The sequence below is a fragment of the Danio aesculapii genome, chromosome 19, assembly GCF_903798145.1.
Source record: "Danio aesculapii chromosome 19, fDanAes4.1, whole genome shotgun sequence".
NCBI classification, from domain to species: Eukaryota; Metazoa; Chordata; class Actinopteri; order Cypriniformes; family Danionidae; genus Danio; species Danio aesculapii.
The window spans coordinates 49,113,301-49,126,415 of NC_079453.1; the positions used below are offsets into that span (position 1 = coordinate 49,113,301).

General features: G+C 37.9%; 1 protein-coding gene across 1 annotated transcript in view; it reads right to left on the reverse strand.

Moving 5' to 3' along the window:
- Nucleotides 1–2,657: 2,657 nt before the first annotated feature.
- Nucleotides 2,658–13,115, reverse strand: part of ext1b (exostosin glycosyltransferase 1b) — a 116,716-nt gene continuing 106,258 nt past the window's right edge. Inside the window, exons 9-11 of the mRNA XM_056479428.1 lie at nucleotides 11,685–11,845; nucleotides 10,127–10,298; nucleotides 2,658–5,140 (exon numbers count right to left, since the gene is read on the reverse strand). Of these exons, the coding sequence (XP_056335403.1) occupies nucleotides 4,955–5,140; nucleotides 10,127–10,298; nucleotides 11,685–11,845 (519 nt within the window). The 3' untranslated portion in view covers nucleotides 2,658–4,954. The remainder of the gene's footprint in view (nucleotides 5,141–10,126; nucleotides 10,299–11,684; nucleotides 11,846–13,115) is intronic.

A 13,115-nucleotide genomic window follows, 5' to 3' on the forward strand; every position in this document is an offset into this window, starting at 1 on the left:
TTTTAAAATCAACTAATCGTTGAATCGCTTTTAAAGTCAACCAATCGTTGAATCGCTTTTAAAGTCAACCAATCGTTGAATCGCTTTTAAAGTCAACCCATCGTTGAATCGCTTTTAAAGTCAACCAATCGTTGAATCGCTTTTAAAGTCAACCCATCGTTGAATCGCTTTTAAAGTCAACCCATCGTTGAATCGCTTTTAAAGTCAAACAATCGTTGAATCGCTTTTAAAATCAACTAATCGTTGAATCGCTTTTAAAGTCAACTAATCGTTGAATCGCTTTTAAAGTCAACCAATCGTTGAATCGCTTTTAAAGTCAACCCATCGTTGAATCGCTTTTAAAGTCAACCAATCGTTGAATCGCTTTTAAAGTCAACCCATCGTTGAATCGCTTTTAAAGTCAACCCATCGTTGAATCGCTTTTAAAGTCAAACAATCGTTGAATCGCTTTTAAAATCAACTAATCGTTGAATCGCTTTTAAAGTCAACCAATCGTTGAATCGCTTTTAAAGTCAACCAATCGTTGAATCATTTTAAAACTCAACTAATCGCTTTGCTTTTATTAACAGGTTTGCTCAATTTTGTTAACAACTAATCACTTTAAAAGCAATGGGTTTACTCACTTTTTAAAGTCAACTAATCGCTTTAAAAGTTGACTTACTTTACTTTAAGTTAAGCAATTAGTTGACTTTACCATTTGAATAAACCCGATGCTTTAAAAGTGATTAGTTGACTTAACAAAACTGAGTAAACCTGTTAGTTTACTCAATCTTATGCAATTAGTAGACTTTAAAAACAAAGTGAGTAAACCCATTGCCTTAGAACTACTATAGTAAATTAACTATGTGCATAATTATAAAAAATAAGTTGAGTTTAAGTAACAGATTTACTCACTTCTTTTTAAGGCAAGTAACTAATCGCTTTTTACACTGTGGCTCATTTTACAAGCCAATCAGATGCTTTATTCTTATACTCCAGCTGCATGAACAAGGGTAGCGTACAGTGATATGTGGCCGGCGCAAAATTGCATGTCAATTCTGTGATATGACAATCAAACGCTGGATATAAATAGCTAAATGAAATGATTTGCTGAACTGAACCAGATGTGGGCCATGTGTGCTAAAACTAAACATAGAAAGAAACAAAAAATAGACATTTTCTTAATTACAGCTGACGCTTTCAGGGCCTTAAAATTAACTCATGCACTCGTATAGCGAGACTCGAGCCCCTAAACGTAATGTCAACACTTAAGAAATTGAATTCAGGCCATAATTATGATTTGTAATGTTAGTTCAATCACACAAGCTTCAATAAAGACTGCTTGTGTTTTTAAAATCATGAATAACTTATTAAAATACAACATTCAGTGTCAGATATGTGGTGGAATTTCAGCATGTAGAAGTAAACTAAACATGTAGTGTACGATATGTCAGGACTGGCTGAATGGTGAAAAATAAAAAGGCTTTGGCTCACAGCTGGCACTTTTTAAAGGAACACCACTTTTTTGGGGGGGAAATAGGCTCATTTTATGGCTCTCAAAGAGTTAAACAGTTTAGTATTTTTGTATCCATTCTGGGTCTGGTGAGAGCACTTTTAGCTTAGCTTAGCATAAATCATTGAATCAGATTAGACCATTAGCATTTAAAAAAAAAAAAGTTTCTATATTTTCCCATTGAAGCAGCACAATGTTAGGCAGTGCTGTTACCTAGCTGGGGACTATTGTCAGGTGCTATGTGACATAATAACATGGTACGACAGCAAATTTAATGGATTATTATGCCATTTCCAGCCATATCGGCATATAAACTAGCAACTTTTAATTTCTGTCACTCTTAGTACACGATGCATCTAAAGAAGAGTCAAGCTTTAAATAAGAAAATAAAATCGTCGCAACTTTCTTGAGGTTTTTTTTTTTTTGAGTGAGATGCTAATGGTCTAATCCGATTCAATGATCTATGCTAAGCTAAGCTAAAAGTGCTCCTGCTAAACCTAGATATTGTTAGAATGGATTACTAAAATAGTAAAACTCAACACTTTAACTGTAGCGGAGCTGCAAAATCAGCTTATTTTAAAAAAGTGGAGTGTTTCTTTAAGTCCAGTCACCTTCACTAAAGGCCACTAAACACAGCTCTCCTTCAAGTCTTCAGATATTCAAGTACCAGCGAGCGGAGGCTGAAAACACCCAGAAAGTTCACCTCCAGAGCAAATCATACACATGTTGATCAGAGCAAACAAACACTAGTGGGTTTGTAGAGGACGTGAATCAGCCAGCTGTGTGTTCATTGGAGGAGGAACAATGAAGAGGCTGAACTTTGACAGACAGCTCATTTTTCAGGAGGACGATGAAGTACATTTCAGTTTTCTCACTGTTTCTGCACTGTGAGCCTTTGTTTTCATGCTAATGCTTTCATTAACACTATTTTTTCCAGAGGATTTAGGGAATTGTAATTATTTCTTTTTCTTTTAATGCATTTTTAAGGTGGATTTGCATGAATTAATTGGATAGGGCGGTGTGACAAGCCACTTAAGGCAACTCATTAGTCTTGGCACTGTTTTTCAAAAAAATAGTATATATATATATATATATATATATATATATATATATATATATATATATATATATATATATATATATATGAGAAATAAAATACTGCAGGGTGTTAAAATGGTGGCTACAGCACTAATAAGAGAGTTATTTCCAATGATGCCGTTTTTGTTTACTAATCAACTTTGATCATTAAGACGCATTGGAAAAGACTCTTTATAAAGCCTTGGAAATGAACACAAAAAACAAACATCTCAAAATGTAAAGATGGATTAGTGGTTAAAAAAGTGCCGACTGCAATAATTCAGCATTGAAATTTTTCTTAAAGGGACAGTACAGCCAAAACTAAACATTCTGTCATTATTTACTCAAAAACTCTCATAGTTCACTAATTATTTCAGTTCTTTCTTCTTCTGTTGCACACAAAAGATGATGTTTTGAAAAATGCTGATAGCCATTGACTTCCTTAGTGATTTTATTCCTACTATTAAAAACAATGGATGCCAGCAACCAGCATTCTTCAAAATATCTTCTTTCGTGTTCAACAGAAGGAAGAACCTCAAATGTTAAAAACCACATGGGGGAAAATTTGGCAGTAAAATTTGGGAGAAATATCCATTTACATGATACTGATTGGCTATTAGGATCACATACTTAACAGATATGACTGTGATTGGCTCTAATAATCATTTCTCGTCGTGTACACAGATATTAGAGAAATTAGAGTCACATCTATTAGAGGATCTGTCTATATATGAGTGGACCGCTGATGGATAAACATGACTTTCACAGAGGTCATATAACATACGATGATGATCAGTGGAGGCAATCACAGTCATTTCTGAAGAAAATTTGAAGATATTTTGAAGAATGTTGAAAACCTGTAAACATTGACTTCTTTAGTATTTGTTTTTCCTACTTTAATTGGAAGTCAATGGTTTTCAGCTTTCAACAGAATAATGAAACTCAAAGGTCTGGAATCATTTGAGGGCTAATAAACAGTGACCAAATTATCATTTTTGGCTGAACTGTCTCTTTAAGAGTTTTGTTTACAACTATACTCTTCATATAACTTTAAAATCTCTGTATTATTTCAACATCACAGTGGGCATGTTTGATAACACTAGTATGAAAGGATCTGGATGAAGAAGAAAAAAAGATGATATTTTGAAGAATGTTGGAAACATGTAACCATTGACTTCTACAGTATTTGTTTTTCCTGCTATGGAAATCAGTGTTTTTTAGCTTTCAACAGAATAATGAAACTCTTAAAGGTCTGTAACCATTTGAGGGAGAATAAACACTGACTAAATGATCATTTTTGGGTGAACTGTCCCTTTAAGAGTTTTGTTTGCACCTCAATTCTTCATATATAACTTTAGAAATCTCTGTATACTTTTAATACCACTAGTATGAATGGATCTGGATGATAAAGAAAAATAAGATATTTTGAAGAATGTTAGAAACCTATAACCATTGACTTTCATGGTATTTTGTTATTCCTACTTTGAAAGTCAATGGGTTTCAGCTTTCAACAAAATAAAGAAACTCAAAGGTCTGGAATCAATTGAGGGAGAATAAACACTGACTAAATGATACTTGTTTAGGGCAACCGTTTCTTTAAGAGTTTTGTTTGCATCTGAACTCTTCATATAACTTTAGAATCTTGGTATCATTTTAGCATTACAGTGGTGAACTATTGATAGGACTAGTATGAATAAATCTGGATGAAGAAGAAAAAAAGATACTTTGAAGAATGTTGAAAGCCTGTAACCATTCACCTCCATTGTAGGAAAAACAAATACTATGGAAGTCAATGGTTTTCAGCTTTCAACAGACTAAAGAAACTGATAAAGGTCTGGAATCATTTGAGGGAGAATAGACTGTGACTAAATGATCATTTCTGGGTGAATTGTCCCTTTAAGAGTTGTTTGGATCACAGTGGGCACTTTTAATAACACTAGTATGAATGGATCTGGATGAAGAAGAAAAAAAGAAAATATTTTGAAGAATGTTGAAAACCTGTAACCATTGACTTCCATAGTAGGAAAAACAAACACTTTGGAAGTCAATGGTTTGGAACTATTTGATGGATAATAAACTGTGCCTAAATGATCATTTCTGGGTGAACGGTCCCTTTAAGAGTTTTGTTTGGATCACAGTGGGCACTTTTAATAACACTAGTATGAATGGAGGTGGATGGAGATGAAGTGCTAAACACAATGATGCATCCCTCCTGTCGCTCGTGTGCTGGGAAAGATCATCTGTGGCGTCCCCAAAACCAAATCTTCCCTCCAGAGGTGTCCGTCAGATGTGTGTGTGTTTTGCGTGTGTGCTGAAGAGAAGCTCTCTCTTTTCAGAGTCTCTTACGGCCCCCTGTTGAACGTCCAGCAGGGGGCGCCAGTCTGGTCAGAGCCGCTCGATCTCCCTGTATTTCTTGCGCAGGATGGAGACCTGGTCCTTGAACAGCACGGGGTCCAGTCTCATTTGGGAGTGCACCAGGGGCATGCCGCCAAACCAGCTGGCGAACTTGTTCATGCAGGTCTGCCGCTGGGCGAAGTGGTCCGGATCGGCCCAGCGCGAGGCTCGAGACGACTAACAGAAACACAAACACAAGATTAGAGTCCAGTTTATCTGGGGCTTCTTCAAATTTAAGACTTTTTAAAAGAGACCCCTATTTACAAGACGTAAATTAAGTCTCTGATGACCCTAGTCCACAGGTGTCAAACTCAGTTCCTGGAGGGCCGCAGCTCTGCACAGCTTAGTTTCAACCCTAATTAAACACACCTGCTCAAACTAATTGAGGAACCTAAATTGAAACCTACAGGTAAGTGTGTTGAAGCAGGGTTGGAACTAAACTGTGCAGAGCTGCAGCCCTCCAGGAACTGGCTTTGACACCTGTGCCCTAGAGTGTGTAGTGAAGCTCAAAATACCACACAAATAATGCTTTATAACTCTTTGACACTGACCCTTTTATAAGCTTTGATCCTAACTGTGGTGTTTTGGTGACTGTCACTTTAAATTCAAATGAGATTGCGCTCTATTCAAAAGAGGGCGGAGCTATAAACACCCATGTGTCAGCATATCGGCAGATTCAAAACTCATAGCGGATGGCTGCTTCTCACTCAGAGCTGTTATTATGCTAATGAGGGAGAGATGGTCACTTGTGGGCGGGGCTTTCCCCATTTGATGACACGTATGAAGGGAGAATGTCAATCAAAGTGTTTCTGCAGACTGTCATCATCAAGTCTGATTAGAACAAGTAGAATTACTTAATGTTTACCATTAGAGGCTGGATGAAGGCCCAATCCCAATTCTATTTTTGTACCCCAACCCCTTTAAAATGTGCCCTGTTTACACTAATACGTTTTACTTTTAAAATGCATAAGTTTTGCTACGGTTACGCCATCCGTCCACACTTTCGAGCACCGAAAACAGAGCGTTTTGAAAACACTGGAGAGGCTGTTGTCATTCTGAAATGCTGCTGCTCTGTCTCAGTGTGGATGAGGGAGAACGGAGACATCTGAAAACGGGGCTGATTGGGGCTTTTTCCTCAATATTAAGTATCCTACACACAGATCATTCCTGCATCCTCTCCTTGTAAGTTCAGACTTCGCAAGTTTGATATGGAAAACAAACTCCACGTCTGATAAATCTTCAAAGGAAGCAGTGTACTTTATAACCTCATTCACATCACTCTGACCACGCTGATTCACCATCTCAACAATAAAATGAACACATGATATAAGGAACTGCCTATTTTCATTTTGATATTAACAACTTAACATACAGCAAAAATGTTGAGGCGTCATGTAGCTGCATATTTACATGAGCGTCATCTTCACTATGCATATTTATAACAAAATGGAGCCTATAACATAACTGCCTCCTTTCATTTTCATTGAAAATAGGAAACGGACCCTCTCTTTTGCTGAATATCAGTTTTAATAATCACTAATGGCCATTATAAAAGTATAACATACAATAAGTTTATAGATTATAAGAAATAAAGGCAAGCAATCAGTTAAATATGCAGAATCAGTGTATGTGCTTACATTAACTATTAACATATCTTTGACACGTAACCTGAGAACAAGTAATAGATTCAAAAGACTAAAGTCAGGGATGATGTTGTAAAATAGAGACAACAAGATGAAATAAATATCATGTTTAACAAATATAGTGAGATTATTTCCAGCGGTAGATCTTTGATGAACACTCTGACGAACACAGCTCTCGTCTGGGTAGATGTGCTGCAGCGCATGCCAGAGTGTGTGTGTGTGTGTGTGTGTGTGTGTGTGGTCACAGTGTTTTCAGTGGTGTGGTGTAAATGGAGAGTTGTTCAGAAACGCTGGGTGAAACGCTAGTGCGGACATGAATCGTTTCCATTCTTAAACCTTTTAAAAACTAAAGCGTACTAGTGTAAACGGGGCCTAGGAAATGGGACAGCACATGTCATCGCAATCTCTTCATATGAGATCAGATGATCACGACTGCTGTTGTGTTATTTTTTGGTGTTTATCTTCAGGAAATGACTGAAGGCATATATCATGTTATCATGACAATATAATCTAAGATCATAACTGTTCTGTGCATTTAACACAGTGGCCATACTAATCAATGTAAACACAGCAAAAACAGCATTAACATTATAGCAGACACTGTAAAAAGCTCATTCTCAGACACTAGACTATACTATTCCAGTGTCATCGAGTGTCAGAATGTTGTGGGACTGCTATACAGGAGTTATTAATAGGGATTATAGATTGTAAAACACGAACGCGGTTATGAATATATTAAAACATGTGCTTGTTTGCTGTAAAAATTCCTAATAATGACAAAAATACTAATATGTGGATCTTCAGACTTCCCTGTGCAGCTATCCTGCCGTTGTGGCTGGTGTATTCAGGGAAATTTTCTTACTCCTTGCTTTTGAGTGTGATCCTGAAAAATCTCAATTCGAAGGGGTATCTAAGCCCTTCCCCTTAGCCCTACACCTTCAAGCTAAAGACAATTGGGTCACCCCAAAACGAGGGGAAGGGGAAGGGCTAAGGGGTAGAATTGGGATTGGGCCATACTCACACGCTGCTAGCACACAATGGGCTAAATGCACACATACTTTTAATTTCAGTCAGCCCGCCACAGGACTTCCTGTGAATTGTCATCCCATACAAAATCGCTGCATTTAAGATCTGATTTCGTTAAAATCAGCGATCTTCACAGCCTGGATGAGATATGATATGAAGTGGGTATCAGACCAAACAAGAAGCACTGCATTCAATGATATTTTTCCACACTATGCCTTTAAAATATGAGCATTTATTTTATCACGGTATTTTCAGTGGAACTTCTGCGCTGGCCTGCGACTAATGATGGCACCTGTGTTTAAACAGTCTTTCGTCTCTTTTTACGATTTAACAATTAAATAGATGCTTAATGCAGAGTTCAGACTGCATGATTTTAGCCCTGATTTTGATTCGCTGACAGGTTTTGAGAAATCGCAGACATCACAGGCAAATCGGTGCTCGTGCATGCTAGTAACAATCACACAGTGTGAACTATCAAAGAGGCAATCTGAGAGATTCGCCGATGAGCTGTGAGATATTTGGCGTGCTATATATCTGGAGCTGTCGAAATGAGCTTTGACTGTAAAAACATCAGTGATCGCCTACAGCCAATGAGAGAGCAGCATTCACTAGTGTGGGTATCTGCAGGCCAGTGGGAGGTTGGTCAGAGAAGTTAAAAGCGCTCATTATCAGTTTATTTAGACCCAAGAAATGAAGGAAAAACTAGTGTATATTTGGCAGGAGCACCTGTGTCTGTTTGACGTGTGATGTGAGCAATATCACAACGGCTCAAATAAGAAAGCTGAGGAGAAATTGCTAATTCCTTCAAACACAAATATGTATAGCAAATAGGTGAGCAAATATGTACCTTTTCTACCCCATTAAAGGCTTCTTTCTCATTATGTAGTTAATAACAAAAGATATTCTACGTGTTTTTGGTTGTGAGATGCAGTTTGGACGAAGTTGTCAGCGATTCTTCCTATTGTAAAGCCCCTGTCACTGATCCATCTTGGAGTGTAAACAAAGCAGCGACAAAACGCCAGCCCAGATAATCATGCAGTGTGAAAACATCTGTGACACGACTACTTTGAAAATCCTGCAGTCTGAACTCGGCATAAGTTGTGATGCTTAAATATCTTGTGGTGCGATTTGTAGTAAATCTCCTCTTGAAAGCCAGAGGGCGCTCTTGCGGAAAATAATGTACTTGTTTATAAACACACGAAGAAAACCTGGAGAAAATAGCGTTTGCTGAACTGTTTACATTGTTTCATCATGGATAATAAATGCACGACTATAGAAGAGTCTCACTGGAGGACTTATTTCAGACACTCGACTGTAGTAATGAGGTGAGTTTGGAGTAAAAACATGTTATTATACGTTGTATTTTTCACGTGCAGCTTTTATTACAGATGTAGTTCATTGATACACAGCTGCAGGCAAACTCCAATTTAAATGTTTATTTGTGTACACTAACAAGTCTTGTGGCCTATCCAAGTTTTAGGATCAACAAATAATAAGTTGACTTCTAGTTGATGATTAGGTATCAGAAGTGTCTTATATGAAAGGTAAAGGCCTCTAGATGACGCTTATTTGCGCACAATAAAATCTGATCATGTCTTGATGTTGAATGATTTCATTAGGACAGTAAGGTCTGAATCTGCTTAGACTAAAGTCTGCTCACTGAACCTTCAATAATGTCCAGTATAGAATATGTGCTCATGCTGTAGTGGAAACAGAATGAATATTGTGTCTGACTCCATCATGAGCTTGGAGGACTGCATCCATACATCTCTGCAATGACTCAAATCACTGATTAATAAAGTCATCTGGAATGGTGAAGAAAGCCTTCTTGCAGGACTTCCAGAGTTCATCAAGAGTCTTTGTGTTCATCTTCAACGCCTCCTCCATCATCTTACCCCAGACATGCTCAATAACGTTCATGTCTGGTGACTGGGCTGGCCAATCCTGGAGCACCTTGACCTTCAGGAGCTTTGATGTGGAGGCTGAAGTATGAGGAGCGCTATCCTGCTGGAGAATTTGCCCTCTCCTGTGGTTTGTAATGTAATGGGCAGCACAAATGTCTTGATACCTCAGGCTGTTGATGTTGATCATCCACTCTGCAGATCTCTCGCACACCCCCATACTGAATAGAACCCCAAACCATGATTTCTTCTTCACCAAACTTGACTGATTTCTATGAGAATCTTGGCTCTAGTTCCAGTATCTTGTGCAGTATTTGTATTCATCAGAGAAATCCACCTTCTGACACTTTTCCAAATGATCAACTAGAAGTCAAGTTATTATGGGTTGCCCTTACAAATGGAATAATGACAAGACTTGTGTCAGGTAGTGGAGCTTATCAGTGAACTACAAGTCTGTGTAGTAAATCTGCTCCATGATTAAAGGAAAGCTCTTGATTACATCCCCCAGCCCTAACCATTATGAATGAAGTGTCAGACAAATACATAAAAACAAGCATGGATGTACGGTCTCTCTCTTTCTCTCTCTCTCTCACCTGACCCATCATGGTCTCCTTGTACTGCTTCTTCTGCGTGACTTTGACCGGTGGGAGTTTAGTGACTGCAGACACCAGGAAGTTCATCAGGATATCCTCACAGTTGGCCAGCTGGTCCACCATACTCTTCAGGCTGCTCGGCAGGAAGTGGGTGTACAGGAAGTGGTAATATCTGCAGGACAGGGACATCTTCAAGGACTGGCCAATGCGAAACTCAAAAACTCAATAGGACAATGAAGACAATTTGCTGGAATGGATTAAAGATATAGATTTTTCAGCAATATCAGTCTTTTAATCAATACTGGTTCTCAGAACAATTATAATTAATGGCCGCCGTTCTACAAATGTGTCCTTGCAACATGTTATCTCATTACTTTATTTATTTAACTAGTTCATTTCTAAACCACCAAATACACCATAATATTCAGGGAATTCTCTATTCATTGAGCCCATGAACTTATTCAATAATTTATTATTAAATATAAAATGTAGAAATTTCTATTATCGCATAATAATTATTAATATGGTGTTTACATGGCTATAAATCCACATGAATTTATAATTTTATAAATGGTTTATAACAAACACACACACATACATACATACATACATATACATACATATATATATATATATATATATATATATATATTTATTTATGAGCTGAAATGTATAAACATGAGCAATTCCATGCAAATGTCAACCTTGCCATGAAAAAAATTTCGTTTTCGTTTTCATTTTTGTGTAGGCTGGTATATTTACTTTAGAAATACTCAAATGTCTACAATTTACTTTGATTTACCAAAGTCAAACAAGTGGCAATTTCACATCCGTCACATCCATAATGAAGCTTTTTCCTCATAAATGCAAAAATGTCCAATCAAATAAAAGCAGTCATGTTTGTTCTATAAATAGCCGACTCTTATCTTCTTGATTAGCATCGTTTCTTTTGGGTTGTACAGTTTAATTCACAGAATTTCTACAAAGTATGTTGTCTACTGTAAACTTGCAGACTTTGTCTCATCCATAACACATGTTGTTTTCTTATTTAAAATATAAAAAATGTTTACAGGTTGATATTTTTCTGCTTCCACAACTCTGTAAAATATCATTTATTACAGTCATTAAACCTGTATTTTTTCAGCATCATTACTCCAGTGTCACATGAAAAACGCTGATGTGCTTCTCAGGTTATATTTCTCATTATTTATACATAAATAAATCAAATAAATAAATAATAACCAAATAAAATAATCAAAGATCAAATTTAAGCCTTTTCATGGATTGCTTGTGGTTGGATTTAACTATGACAGGAAAATTAAGTAAAATAATTTAGATATTTAGTAATATATAATAATAAATAACATATTTCAGTAAATGTAAGAGCTTAATGCATGAAATTGTTTTAGAAATTGGAGACATTTTAAAACTTTAAGACCCAGCAGACACCCTGCTTTGATAAAGTTCAAAAGAAGGATATAATGATGTTCTCCTGCATCTGTGTGTGTGTGTGTGTGTGTGTGTGTGTGTGTGTGTAGCGCTGGCCTCATTTGAGTACCTGTGGTAAATGGCAGCTCCGGTGAGAACCATTGAATAGTCGTTGGTCCATTTGGAAGTGTAACCCCAGCGCTCCTTATTATTGTCCCAGAAATGACTGCGGGCAGGATATCCCACAATCCTCTCCGGAAAACTCTGCCACACTGTGAAGGCAAAGTCCACCTGCAGCACAACATCAGCGGTTAGAGGAGAATGATGAAGGACTTGATCATTTATCACGTGTACACACACACGCATAGAAGCACACACACCCACACATACAACCACTTACACAAACATACAGACACACAAACAATCACACAAACATACAACCACATACACAAACATACAAGCGTGACACACATGCAAACAAGCACGCACGCACGTACGCACGCACACTCACACACAAACAAACAAACAACCGCGCACACAACCATGTATGCACACACACACACACGCACACACGCACGCACGCACGCACGCACGCACGCACGCACGCACGCACGCACGCACGCACGCACGCACGCACGCACGCACGCACGCACGCACGCACGCACGCACGCACGCACGCACGCACGCACGCACACACACACACACACACACACACACACACACACACACACACACACACACACACACACATTTTCAAAGACTCTGGCAGTGGAGATGGCCTCCTTCCTCAAAGATCAAAGCTTTTAAACAAATAATTACTGAAACACATCAAAAGTGTCGCAGCGGAGCTCAAGTCAGTGAAACCTCCACATAAACCCTGCAGCACTACTGAACACACACACACACACACACGCACACACGCACACACACACAGCCATCTTCATGAGGACTCTCCAGAGCTGTAATGACTGTACACTCTATCAAACGTTTGGCTAACTGTTGGTATTATTCCCATAATGGATTCACAATCTGTAAAATAGACAAGTTTGAGTCTTAAAGCATTTGCAAACTTTTAAACCCAACTAAAAACCTTAAAAAAGAAATATCTGATTAAAATAAATTGGCTAAAATAGACAACATTTACATTAATCAGGTTTCTGCAGATATCATATTGTCAAATTTAAGACCTTTTTAAGACCATTAAGTATTAAATTTAAGACCTATATCACAATATCTAAAGCACTAGTAGTGTTGCCTCTGATCCTAAAGCGACAGAGTGATCGCTTGCTGAGTTGCAGAGCTGCAGTGTGGGCCTTGCCTAGGCAGGGAGGAACTAGCAGATGATTGGCAAAACTGGCTGATGTCTGTCGTTTGCTGGACACCCTTCATGGCAGTTAGATGTTTCTCACTTTTTGCATGAGACTCCAGCTAACCTACACCTAACGTTCCAGTTTAAATCGCTTAATTGCATAATAAGAAGTAGACTTCAAATATGTTGTTAGCAACTGGCCCTAGCCAAGCCCTATAGCCAAGTATTGCTAAACTTGCACTTCACCATAGC